General features: G+C 34.8%; 1 protein-coding gene across 1 annotated transcript in view; it reads left to right on the top strand.

Moving 5' to 3' along the window:
- The first annotated feature begins 1,312 nt into the window (after positions 1-1,312).
- The window catches only part of LOC105148914 (transcription factor hamlet), an 86,551-nt gene continuing 73,013 nt past the window's right edge, over positions 1,313-14,850 (top strand). Inside the window, exon 1 of the mRNA XM_011060964.2 lies at positions 1,313-4,134. Coding sequence (XP_011059266.1) covers positions 4,098-4,134 — 37 coding nt within the window. The 5' untranslated portion in view covers positions 1,313-4,097. The remainder of the gene's footprint in view (positions 4,135-14,850) is intronic.

Below are 14,850 nucleotides of genomic sequence, written 5' to 3'. Positions count from 1 at the left end.
TTTGATCTAGCAGCAACGAGTCGCGGCGATAACCGTAACCCCTGGAGGCTGTTGCTCGTATTCGTCGTTTCTACAACGACGTGGGATACGGTAGCGTTCGGCAGTCTTTTATGATTTTCCAGGATGAAAATAAACGCGCGACGCGACGCCGACGGACGGTCCGCGTCGCGGTTCGCCGCGATATTTCTGCATCACGCGCGCGCGCGCCGTCATTCGAGAGCCAAGAACTTCGGGCGAGCCGTCGACAATAAGCGTAGTTGCCGTGAGTTGCAGCCAGTTCTCGTTAAAATAACGAGTCCTTACGATTCGAGAAGCTCGTACAGCGCTCATACGCGCGTAATTATAACGATGCACATTTCGGTTATTCTTGTTTCTTTAAGTCTCGGTAAGTTTCGGTAAGTCGACGCCATTTTTGCCATACGTTTAAGTATTCATAAATAGAAGCACCGCGATAAATCTGTATTTTATCGAAAAACCGGTCTACATATATGTGTAATATTTGTGATATTATAATATTGCGCTATGAAGTATACTATAGGGTTCGCGACTCAAAATACTATGGTCAAGATCGTGAAAAATTAAGTAAAAATGTGATTTGTAAATTTTTATTTTCAGTTGTAAATTTTTGAGATAACAAGGGTTTAAATATGACCAACAGACTACCTTTAGATGGCCACGTGTCTGTAAGTCGCGCGTGCAGTAGTATTAATGGCGCACTTCATCAGCGTGTTCATTAATGACACAGGTGACTATTTAAACGCAGTCTATAATTAGCCATATTTTAACCCTTATATTTCGGAAACTGTTAAAATAAAAATTTCGTTTTCACTTAAATTTTTGAAAATGTTCTTGCTAAGTATTTTGAGTCACGAATTTTGAAACACCCTGTATAAATAATAATACTGCTATTATTGTTAAAAGAGAAAATTTTAGAAAATTATAAAAACAAACTTTTCTTCTTCGAGAAAAGTTACAAATTTATATAAACAACGTTTCTCGAAACTTATATGTGACTTCTGGGTCAGTCGAAATAAACGTAATTTCTCTAAACGACGATTTCACCCTCACCTAAAGCAGTTGTTTTCTTGAAATCCGCGGCGAACGCAAATCCAAACGCGCCAGCTCGGAGGGATAAAGCAGGAGGAAATGAAAAAAAGCTGGATGAGAAGCAGCCGATCCTGGGTCGAAAAGGACGAAGGAGCAGGGCGGAGCTGCGCCCGGAAGGGTGCGCGGGCGCGTTTCGCGCCGAACGACCGTGGGGTCGGAGGTCGCATTCAGGTGCGACGAAGACGGAGAGGAGGGAACGCTTAGTCGAGCAAACGCACCCAGAAATGCAAAGTCGAAGTGCTGGCGTGAAGCGAGTTACCCGCCGGAGTTCGACGTCGTCGCGGCGTGACTTCACCCCGGGTGGTAGTCTCCCCGATCTCCTTTCCGCCTGTTTAAATGTCAAACTGTTTCGCGAATCGCGCCGTTAAGAGATAAGTCATTTAACCGGCAAGGGTGGCTGACGCATAATTCGAAATCAATGAGAAATCGACGCGCGAGGATCGCTCAACAACTGACCAGGTGTGCTGTATATTATACGAATACCAGTGCTGCATTCGCGCTGTAAACAATAAATGCAACGTTTCGGGCATCGACTGGAATATCAATCGATATACTCCCCGCTGCCACGTGTTCACCGACAGCGTGGTTGTAGCTATCTTTGGGATGTAACCACGTGTAAATTAGCAACTGCGAGAATGACTTCGATATTGGGACATAAACGGCTACAAACAAAATTGCAAAGTATCGTACATCTATATATCTCGTTTGATTCTCATTTTTTTAATTCTTAGATTATCCGATTATCTAAGTCATCTAAGGTATGATTTTAAAGATATGTGTTAAATGATACTGCTACTTTATACAATTATTATACAAGTTTTATTTTCAAAGTGTCACATTATTACTGAAATATTTGCTCGAAATGATGATTAATAAAGTTACTAATTGAAATACAATTTGAAATTAATATTAATCAAAACTTTTATTATTGCTGTATATTAATATTTGGTATAAAATTATGTTATAAGCAATCTTTATTGAACGATTTTCACACGTAAACTGCATATGCTATGAATTTTTCACATGTTCAAAAGATGCAATATGCAATAAGAGAAAACTGTGATATGTGATGTCGTATAATAATGAAAGTTTTTCATTTGTATCGTGGATAGTAAAAGAAAAACTGTAAATTGTTAGCAAAAATTATAACCAAAAACTTATAAAATAATTATATAAACAATCCATATACTGTGTTTTATGAGAAAAAAACAATTATTCCATGTTGCCAAATTGTTAATAGAATTTCTTTCACGGACGTGGTAATTTGAAACAAGAATATTCGCAAGCTACGCGATAGCTCTTTATCGAACAAGAATGTTTATAATCTGTGCACGTGGGGAATACTTCGTATCGGAGCGGTACAGACTACACGTCAGCAATCGGCAGCGATAGCGGCTGGACACGAAGGCGATCAGTAATCAGCATCGTCAGCAAATGAGAGAGCAGCCTGCGAACACCTGTTCTCGAACGGATGCTGCGTTCGAGCAGAGAGATACGAACGTAAAAAGAGATGCGAACGAAATTAGATACTACACGAATATCGGGAAATTGAGCTATACGATATACGATACTTTTATCACATAGTACAGACGTAGTACTTTCGTAAAATTGAGTCTATAGTGGAAGACATGACGCAGGTATCTTTATCATGCGATATCTACGAATCAGCAGATCAAATTGGACTGGTTACATCAAATTTTTCCATCGCATGACGCAAACAATAAAAGTAAGAGTGATCTTTACGTTGCTACTTTCTTCACAAAATATTAGAATTCAGATAACAATAATTGATTAGATTTATTATAGGTTTCAAATATATCAGGAATTACATTGATTTCAAATAACACATTAAATTTCATTGATGGGGGGGTCAGAGTCTTAAATTAAGAAGCGTCTTAAATTAATAGCAGTTATGAAAGACATGAATGAAAAGCTGTATACGTAAAAATGAAATTTCCGTGAGAAATATCGATCGAGAACGCGATACTCGTTATTGACGAGTACGCGGGACGTAATCAAACGGCCTCCGGCATCTTCCGCCTCTGACGAGAGTGCATAAGCGACCAAGAGAGAGGCAGGTAGGACAGAAGCCCAGGAGCAAAGAGGCGAGAGGTCGCGAGAGCTGCCGTGTGCACGATTCGCACCGCGGAGGAGAGACAGCCGCTGATCATTGGTGGACAGCGAAGCCGGGTCGCCTAGGTGGTGGGGAAGCCACCAGGTCGACTCTGCAGGTGGGGAAGGCCAGGAGAAGGCGGAGGAGGAGGCGTCGTCGACGCCGCCGCGGCGGTGGTAGTGTCGTGGACAGTGGTAGTGGTAGCGACATGAAGAGGAGGCAGAAGAGGGCGGAAGAGCAGGAGGTGTAACGACGGAGGTGGTGTAAGGAGAGGAGAACAGGCAAACGGCGGGGGCGGCAGGGTGAGGGAGAAGGCGGTGGAGGAGGCCTCGCGGGGGAGCTCGGCTGCGGAGAGAGGGAGAGCGTCGCGAGGGTGGAGGACAAGGTGGTGGAGAAGGAGGAGACGCGAAGGACAGGAGAAGCCTCCTCCGCGCACTGTCGGAGGACAGATCCGACGTGCGTCAGGATCCCAGTCGGACGGACGGACCGACCGCCCGACCTCTCTCTCACCGCCGTCGGATAAGCGGAGGAAGCGGAGGAAGAGGACGCGACCGGTCGCGGTCCGTACCGGAAGCTGACCGTAGCACGGACTACCCTCTTTCACGCTACCGTCGTCCGATATGCATCCGGTACGTGTTTCACCGTTGTGAATACGTTTTCTCGATCGAGCTTTCGGCTTTCGCCGCGATCGGCCGAGAGTGAAGTTGCCACAGTCGCGTGTCACAACAATTGACAATTCGAAAAGGGAGGGGGTGGACAGCGTAAATTGATCGACAGGATAATAAATCGGTGCATAAACTCGCATGGCTCGGAGGACCGTTAGCGACGTTCTTACAATTAGTGTTTTGTTTTCGAGTTCGCCACCCGTCGTGCAGCGATGAGATCCAAGCCGGTGGCGAGGAGACTAGCACAGGGTGAGTAGAATGATTTTCAATTATCATTTTATTAACGACAAGTAAATACAACAGATGTTTTATATTTGCCTCGAAAAAATATCTAAAGGAGATAGAAGATATATTAATTATAATCTCTTATCTTTTACTTTTTTTTAAATTCTATTTTCGAGAAATAATTAAACATATCTTTTGTAAATTTTATAATATTCTTTTACGTAAAATTTTTGAGAATCTGATATTCACGCAACATCATGATTATTTATATATTTTTCATTTTTTAAAGAAATTCTTGATATTTCAATGACATAAGTAAATAAATATCTGAAAGATTTTAAATAAATGTTTAATAGCACTGTATATAAATAGAGAACAAAATAATGTAATTTTTGTAACATTTTTCTTCGATCATTCTCTAGATTTAAAAAATAATCTACCGATATATATATTATAATATATTATGTACTATTTTGTACAGAGCTTTATAATTTTAATTACATGCAGGAAATGCGGATGAGAAAATGCATGCGCAGAGATTATAATTACTGTTTAAATTGCTTGATGAATAGGAGCATTTAGAACGCTTTCAAGAAATATGTCGCGGTTTTTTAATTTCTCATATAAACTTTATACGCCACAAATAGTACATGACACATTTTCTCATTACGAGTAAACAATAATTATGAAATATTTTAAAAATAACGATACAATATTTTTCTTTTTTTAACATGCAGTTCTGATATTGTAATTTTAATAAACTATTCGTTTTGTGTGTGTGTGTGTGTGTGTGTTTGGAAACTGCTTTCTTACAATATATTTACAATTGTTTAATGCAAAACATATATTCTTCTTCTAAAGAAATGCGTCCATTTGATTAAATATTTCCAAGAATATTTCTCTTCCGTTATAATAAACCACATGCATAAGATTCTTATAATACATTTTTTTCGTTTATTAATATTCATCTCCTTGTTTCATATTATTTTATTTTAATTAATTATTAATTGTTAATTGTTATTATACACTTTTTGTTAGGTTTCATCAATATTTATCTCAATTATTTCTTTATATTATTTATTATTACAGAAACATTTATATCGGTTAAATTATCAAAAGTATTATTAAAATTAATCAATTCTTAAATTAGATATACATCTATCTTAAAGAATCGAGAATAGAAGGAATGCGTTTACTTAAAGGATTGTTGCAAAGACGAGTCCAATTTAAATAAGTATTTATCAATTTTCATTAGCAATTCGATGCAATTGCCTGCGAATCTTCATGATCAATAACGGGAATCAGAAATGAAACTCGATTCCATCGCGCTCCTGGAAACTGCTATACTAGAACGGAAGACATTACGAGTCTTTCCGCGGAACTTATTTAACGAGGCAATAAAAGCATACCATGGCATGAGTACTATATAAAACTCATTTTCGAGACTCCGCCGTTGCAAAACGGCTTGTGTCTTAGCCAAGTCGAAGCTTCGCGATATTACCTGCGATCGTTTGACAGATTTTATTTTTGACAAACCGGTCGCGTGACAAACGCTGCGTATACAATGCTTTTAATCTTTTTACGCCGATAATTGCAATTAGCTTTCTCCTAACCGTTTTAAACACCTACCAAAGAAAGCATCGTAATAACTTTTGTATGATTGATACACGCTTCTACTTTCAATCGTGCCGATTAGAAACTGTAAGTCCTATGAATTACCTCATCACTTATTGATTTTATCGAAAAATTAACAAGTCGCACATAAATCGAATTGATATGGTCTACACGAAAAGGATGATTTTGTCAAAGCATCTAAAAATAATTTTGTTGACTTTTAAAATAATCCTTAATATTATATACGATGATTTTTCCGGTTCTTTATTACACATGAGGGTCATTCGTGGGTTAATTTTTATCACTTCAAATATACATAAATTATTAAATGATTGTTACATATATACTTTAATATCTTTAGAAAGTTATAAAGTTATAAAGTATTTCAATAAATTGCAGGGTTTTGGCAAACGTTACTTTTCAGTTACTTTGTCGTTACTTTCTATAATAAACAATTTAATGTTGCATTTTTTATAACGCTAAGGTTGTGCTAAGGTTAGAAAAGTCATTTTGAAAAGTAATTTGTCATCATTATGCGTTACTTACTAAAAAAAGTAATAACATTACTCGTTACAAGTAATGTGAGTAAAAAAGTAACGCGTTACAAATTAATGGAAAAAGGAGTTATTTTTTTCAAGGAATAACTTTTTCAACCCGTTACAAGTTAACGTGTTACTACCAACCCTGAAAAATTATAATATATATAAATGTTATAACTAATCACTTGATATATATATATTATCACTCCTACTTTTTCAAAGAAAAAAAGTGCAAGACACGAATGATCATGTATACTAAGAATGAAATTATGATGTTTAAACTGGTTGCTAGAATATCAAAATTTTTGCAGCATTCTTCATTATGCTTGAAATTTCTACATAATTATTTCGATGGTCTAACAAAATTATTTTCACAGATTTAGCTAAATTTTTAGATATTTCAGCAAAATCTTCTCCTTATGATTCTCGCCCGAAAAGTGATAGCTTTCGTATGGTGACTTTCGGCAGAAAACGATGAAGGAATATAAAATTTCGATGAGGAGGTTTGTTGTTGTTCATCTAGTCTTATCCCCCGTGTAATAATGGCTATTCGAGAGATCGGGGACGCGACCAACCGATTGGTCGCTCGCAAGATCGACCGCGACGCAAATTTCCGATAACGACGTCGCGAACGACAAGCGTGTCATTGTCCCTGATGCCCCCGATGGTGACACAACGAGGACAGTGTGGAAGAAGAGTAGGCGGTCCTCGCGCTGGCGCACCAGCGCAATGTCGGTATCATTCCTTCTTTTCCTGTCTTGTCTCTGCTCGTCCTCTCGCCTCATTCCACCACCTCGCCAACGGAAGTCCCGCCCATCGCTGGGTGACACAATGTTTGCAATTCCTCCGTTTTCTCATCTTACGCGACGATTTTTAGTGAATAAAATCTCGACCGTAACACACAATCGCGCAAACGATAGACTTTTACTATGAAAGCATTATTGATTCGCGACCTGCATTTAATTTGGCAACGTTGTATCAATTTTGAGAATTTAATTAAAAATCTTGCTATTACTTTCGGAAAAATGAAATTTTGGAAAGAAGTAAATATTGGATCAGCGAGCTTGTCCGACAAAAATGCGAATCAATCTCTCTTTGTTCGCTGATTAACAATGCAGCATCGTTTGGTCTATAAAAGATTCCCGCGTCAACATGCCGACATTAATTTATTGTTATATCGTGAATGGCGCAGAATAAATTTTCAACGAATGGTTATAACGAGATTCACTGGTATTTTCTCTCAACACGACGGAAGGACAATGACAGTGCAATGCATAAAGACGGAAACATCAAGCCTGCTTCTAGCATGAACCGTTGACTTGCATTTATTTCTGGCATGTTGCTGCGCGGAATTTATTATTAACCTCGCTTCTGGCTCTCTTAGGGCGACTAGGTGTAAGAAACGGAAAGTAGGAATGAACTTTTACTAAATTGATCAGTTATTTTTATTACATAAAAACGTAAAATATATTATTTATTAAATTATTATGCTTTATATCTTTTACTATTAGTTATAAATTTTTAAAAATATATTGTCATCTCCTTATCGATTTAGGACATTATTTTTAAAAACATCTACTTTCATTTAACATAGTTTTGTGATTAAATGTTTATAATGTTTCACTAATAAACAGCAACGCAGTTTGCAATACACTGTCGTTTTCGGCAGCTAGCTGTGCATACACGTGAGTTAGTCTATAAGAGCAAAAGCGTTTACGTTATAATAAACTCCCTTCCCACGGCTCGACGATTCACTGTAAAGGTACGTGCTTTCAACGGATCTCATAATCTATAAGACCTAAAATCCGTTAACGCTTGACTCACAAGTCGGCGAAACAATAGCCCAACCATCGAATCCTCCGTTGCATCGAGAGCGATTTTATTAAGGGCGGTATTGTGAGAGAAAAAAAAGAAGTGAGATATGAAGATTTATTCATAAATACAAACATTGAAAATTAATGAATAAATAAATAAAATAATTTTTAGTGACATGTAAAATTGGCTCTATTTTACTTAAATACGTGTATAAAAGTGAGTACATTGAGTTGCTCTAACACACATTTTGATCAACTTTTTGTTTTTCAACAAGTAATGTGTTTCTTTCTACACTGAAAAGAATATTATACATACAGAAATATATAATATATAGAATTTTTTACACTGAAAAAAAATATAAAATAAATGTAAGATTAATGCCTAATTTCTTCACTTTCAGTTTAAGTTGCGGATAACCTTATCCAAGAGATATCTCTTGGATAAAGTTATCTAGAGGTGAAAAAATTGGATATAAAAAGCTCTATTACTCATCAATGTTAAGGAATTAAGAACTTTATTTTTTTAAAAATTTCACAAATTTTTAAACAATTTACAACATTTTTACTTTCTTTACAAAGAACCTTTGTAAAGCATTGTAAAGCAATTTTTTTTACATTAAATATTATCAATTAATTTTACTTTCTGAACATATAAATGGTAATTTTTATATATTTTATTTCGTAAAATAAACGAAGAAAGTTGTAAATTATTTAAATTTCTAAAGTTTTTTCAAAAATAAAGTTTTTGATTTCTCAAAATCTATGGATGATGAAACTTTTTTAGCCTTATTTTTTTTTTGCAGCTAAAAATAAATACATAAGAATTACCATTTAAATGTTGAGAAACAGAAATATATTTTGTAACACAGTATATTATAGATATATCTTAGATATTAAATAAAAAAGATGTTACAATTTTCGTAAACAGAAATATTTCGCAAAAGAAAAATTATATATATATAATTTTTGTTTTATTATATTTTATTGTTATTTTTATCTTGTTTATTTTTTCTTTAGTATAATAACTATTAAAAAGGAAGGTACACAACAAAAACTTGAGATTTATCTCGTTCAAGATCGAATCTCTCTCTCTCTCTCTAAAATGCGCGCGACGTATTGTACTCGCAAGACAAACGGGAAATCCATGAAACTGATAGGAAGCGGAAAGAAGAGGACCCTCTCTCCAGACCGCAAGAATAATCGTGGAATCCACCTACCTACCGCGGGTTTGAAAGACGCATCATCCCATTGAGAGTCGCATCTAACCGCGGCACCGGAAGTCGTATCCGAGAGGAGACAAAGCCAAAGAAACACAACGCACGGAATATACGTGGGAGGAGTAGGGGGTGGGAGTTCTGTTTCATCGCCGCTTTTGTCTCGCATCCTGAGAGAGAACACGATTGAATGAGAAGTATGAATAGATCGGATGATCCTAAGGTAGGTCAGTCCATTCTCGTTCTGCGGGAGACTCCAGCTACCATAGATCCCACCTCTTCTTCTTCTTGTTCTTCTTACTATCCTCGCTGCTTCTACTTCAGACAGATTCAATTAAGAATGGTTTCTTTCTTAAAACATGCGAAATAATCGATATCGTTGAATTGCGATTTCTCTATCTTAATTATATCTGCGAGTTGATAAAGAACAAATCTAGTAAAGTTAATGTATACTAATCATAGAGATAGTTCACTAATTAATCGGTGATTAATTTTTCAGAAGAAATTTCAACTTTAATTAATTGATAATTTCGATTTATAATTTTAGAATAATATCACAAATCGCTGTTAATCAGCTTATATGTTACGCTATGAAATTCTATAGATTTATGAAAGAGCTGTTGTATATTTCTAGGCTTTACTAATGTTAATAATTTTATTTAACAAGAAGATTATATAGAGATCTCTGTTTAATGATCAAATTACAATACTAGTAACACACATTGTGACAATATTTAAACTATTTACTGTAGCATACCTACATTTTTGTGTGTAGAAATGTATATAATAGTAATTTACAGTCATGTGAGCGAATTATTTTGAATCTTGAGATTGTCTCGCGCATCGAACGAAGCGATGGGACAATTGATCGGTTGATCAGTTGGTCATGGTCGTGCGATATCTTCTCTTTTTCCATTACAACGGACGAACTTTTACGGCGTATTATATCGACGTATGCGACGAACATATCGAAGACAAAGCGATCACGGAGAGACGAATGAAAATGAATCAGAGAAGCTGAATAGAGGATCTAAAAACTTGAAGTTCAAGCATCAAGTCTCTAACTGTGGACCACCCAATTTTGTTTGCAATATAAGATCGCCTAAAAATATTACACCATGCTAATAAAGCAAAATGTTCTCCAAAATTTTTTTATTTATTGTTAGTTTTACTCCTCCTATCGGAGGCGCTCGTTGATTTCTGATCTTTGAAATTCGCAAGAGATCGTCCGTCTTGGGACAATGGCGTAACCATCGTACAAGTCTGATGCTGAACAAACTTTAGGGTCCACGTAGCATGATTAAGAATTACGGCGCGATATATCATTTATGCCAGATCACAGATTGTCTCCCGTTTCGTTTCGCTGGTACGGCTTTTAATTGGCAACTGCGTGTATGCTATAGCCTCAGCTAAATACTTTATCGCGGTTCGCGTTGTGTCGTATGTGACAGGCACGTCAAGCAGCTCATGCACTCACGTTTTACGACATGACCTGATGTTAATAATACTTAAGCGAACTACTAACGGGAATGGCCGATCGAGAGTCGATCGCCTCGTAAAGCCGAGTATAATGAGATGATGCTGCCAAGCCGATAATTTTTGTTATTTATCGAAAACATTTTTCAAGCGGAATATTTTTGTATAAATTTTGATAGATAATTGTGGAATGAAATGACAATATTGAACGGGGCAATAATGAAATATATATTACGATTGAATAAATTCAAAGATTCCTTAAAGAAAAAAAATTATATTTAAATTTATGTTTAAATTACACAGAAACTAATTTCTTTACAAATTTACTGACATTTTCTCTTGAAAAAAGTAAATAACATTTACTTTTCTAATTTTTCAATGTTAGATATATCTACAATTTTTTTTATGAAAGTTAATACTTAAAAAAGTTAATACTATTTAAAAATCTAAATATCACCATATAGGGAATTAATTAAAACAGTATTAACCCTTTGGAGCTGATGTAATATATACTGACGTATGATCTTTTTATACATAATTTGTATAAAAAAGAATAAATGTTAAATATATTTTAATAATTAATAATCTGCATACGAAACATAAAGATTGAATTTTTTGACATTTTTAACAAAGAGATTTATAATGAGACAGTCCAATAATGAGACCGTACATCTTCTGAGGAATTAAGATACTTTTAAAAATAAATAAATAAATAAATAAAAATATATAAAAACAATTAACAATATAATTAAATGATTTAATTATTTTTTTTTTCATATTAATCAATATTATAATTGAGTAAGTTCTCAGTATCTCGAAGAGAAATTAAATGTCGTAGATAAAATTGATGCTGTAAACAGAAGCCATCCATTGAGTGTTCGTTAAATCGTGCAATGGTATCGATATCAAACTCTAATTCGACGTGACGTCACTTCTGAAAGAGTAGCTTAAACATTCATTGGCGAGCCGGACGTGATCAATTCCAGCGACGTAAGCTGGAATACCAACACAAATGCTTCCTCGAAAAGGCGAGCGTAGTTATGCAGAATCCGATAACAGAAACTTGGAACAATCATTTCTACTCCGCGAATTCTTTTTTACACTTTCTTTTAAATCTCCTCCTTCTTCAAACTGCTCGTCAATATTTTCACGAGTTCACGTCGGTTTTCTTTCCTTCCGCGCATTCATCGTCACCAATTAACGTTCGTTTTGCTTGCGTCTGTCATTTGTTTGCCATTTCCGGTAGGGAATGCAATCAGTCCGGCTGGAAACAAATGCAGCCAATCAGGCATGACGGACAAATACGCACGGAGGCGGCCAGATCTCTATACGTAGTGCAAACGCTTTCAACACTGACGTCGATAATCGATCGTGCGACGTGGTAGTATTTTCAAAGCGGTATGCTGTGTATACAATCGTAGTGTCTAGTCTAGCAACGTAAATTTGTTTTATAACGAGAGAAGGAATTAATAACAAAATGAATTAAAAGAGCATGTAAGAATCAACGGGCGGAACTTGTTGCGCAAAAAAATATAAAATATATAAGAAGTTCGATATGATAAAGTTTCGATTACAGAATAATAAATACGTTAAACTTCACAATATTACGTACGTTGAGAATACCCTGATCATATTTTTCTTAAAATTTATTTATTATTCGTTATGTTTAATAAAGTATGTTTATATACTATATATATAAAATTATACATAAAATTATACATCAAGAGAGAAGGATTTTTATTTTTAGTCAAAACAGAATTTTTGTATTTAATAATGTTTATATGTAAATTTATAAAAATTTACATTTTTTAATTCAATAAACAACTTCGGATTTTACGCTATCGTAAAACGATATCATAAAATGAATCTGAAACTAACATCATAAATTACATTAATCGTTAGTTTAATAAATAATGCTAATATTAATAAGCATTTTGAAATACTACAAAGAATTTATTGCAAAAAATAAATCTTATCTGGAATTAAATCTTCATTTTATGCTTGAGTCTTCAATTCAAAATCTTTGATTGAAAATAGGAATACTTTTTTATTTAATTTCTTATTGATCTAAAATTTCACTTACAATCGTTTATACATATTTATTATATGCATAATAATGACAGCATAGTTATAATAATAGTTTTTTTTTACAGTTGCGTAAATATAAGATATTTTGATTTGTGTTCTTCTTTACATTACAGTCATATTTGCTTAGATTTGAATTCTCTGGGCGATATTAATTCAACATAACGAGCGTTGCTATTGGGAGCACGTTGGTGATAAAACGCCATTGTTGCTCGCAAGTTTGCAATTAAACAATTAATCATCAATTAGACATTCTTGCATCTTTTTCCTTTATGACAACTGATTGTTTGATAAACATACGTTGCCTTGCGAATTGCCTCACGTCTTATTCTTAGAAATGTGATTATTTTAGAAAAAGTGTAGAAAACAATTAAGAGACGAATGCATTAAAAATGTAAATTAAGTCGTGATTTTTTATATGAAAGTTGCATGAATTGCTGGCCATTTTTTTTTTAAATAATTGACAGATTCAAAATACGTTGATTTAAATGAAAAAATTATTTTTTGAATATTGATAAGCACAATTATAGAATATTTTAAATAACCATATACATTTTATTACAATAAAATAATTAATTCGACGAATAATTAACTATTGTTTGCTATAAACAAAATTGTCTTTATGTTGTCATATTAAATTGTAGCATATATTAAGTTCATATAAAGAGACATCTTATAATTTCTTATGTACATATTTAATAAATAAATGCACTATTTAGGATCACTTTTTGAAATAATAGTTTGCGCGTAGCCCCTGGATACATGCTTCACTTCGCACTATTGAGTCATAAAATTGCTCGAGTGGTAAAGTAGGCGCTTCCGTCTCGTCGCCCTATAAACACATAAATAATAAAATTAGCTTATTTTTATATATAAATTTAATTTATTTAATTTAATTAATTTGATCTCTAAATATATCGAAAACGTCGATATTTTATATTTAAAAAACAAAATGTTTAACGTAATGTTTACAAATAGAAATAATTATAGAAGTAAACAAATTAATAAATGTTAATGCAAGGTTTAATTTAAGAGGCGATTAGAGCTTATAATTTTTCTTTTTACGCAATTTAAGAAATAAAGAAAAGAAAAAATAAATGAAATAGGCAAAAATAGAAGAATATATGAATAAGTTTTTTAGCGGACAAAAACCGGTGTTAATTCATTGCGTTGTAACTCATAAAGTGGTACCACTCGGATCGGGACTGCAGAAGTGTTGACTGCGCCAGCTTCTGAGGCGATAATGGCGTCGATAATGACTGTAGAATTAGCATCGACGAAGCCGATGGCACGCTTTAGCCATGTCGCGGTAATGGATGCGCATAATGCGTCGTGTCAGCGTGCATTATTGTTGACGAGGTTATTAAATCTCGGAATCCCCCTTTATCTCGCCCGATTCCCGGTACGCCTCTCGCACGGTGAGGACCATGAAGAGTGCCGCGAAGAAACGAGTCTCGGGCGAAGGACAACGGAAAGAAGAAAGAGCCGAACAAAACCGTGGCGGATGAGCACGCGTGTCCACGCATGAGCCGCCAATCGTTAAAGACGATCCTCGTCGTTTTGTCTTACACTCGAACGATATCTCTCCTATATCCGTCTGTCTTTAGAAATATCAAATGAAGAGGTCCATTCTTTGATAACTTTTATCTTCGTGGCTCTTGATCAACATATCTCGAATAAATTTGGAATAGCACTTATAGAAAAATTCTCCATGTTAAAAGACAATGTAAAGATGGACTGTAATTTATAATGAAAATTATTACAACCACACGCACAATCATCTTTAGACAATCATTTTTTTAATTGAATGTGTACGATTCATCTTACATATACAGGGTGTACACAATAAACCTTCGGTATTTTGAAATTATAAGAGATAAAAATGAATACAGATATATATTTCTAAATACTTTTTTCATAAGAAGTGACTTTTGTAAAATTTTCCTTTGCAAAAAATTACTAAATTTCCACATGAGCATCTTTAGAGCATGAAAAATA

This window comes from Acromyrmex echinatior, chromosome 3, assembly GCF_024713525.1.
Source record: "Acromyrmex echinatior isolate Ae372 chromosome 3, ASM2471352v2, whole genome shotgun sequence".
Lineage (NCBI taxonomy): Eukaryota > Metazoa > Arthropoda > Insecta > Hymenoptera > Formicidae > Acromyrmex > Acromyrmex echinatior.
This window is presented reverse-complemented; position numbering and strand designations above follow the sequence as displayed.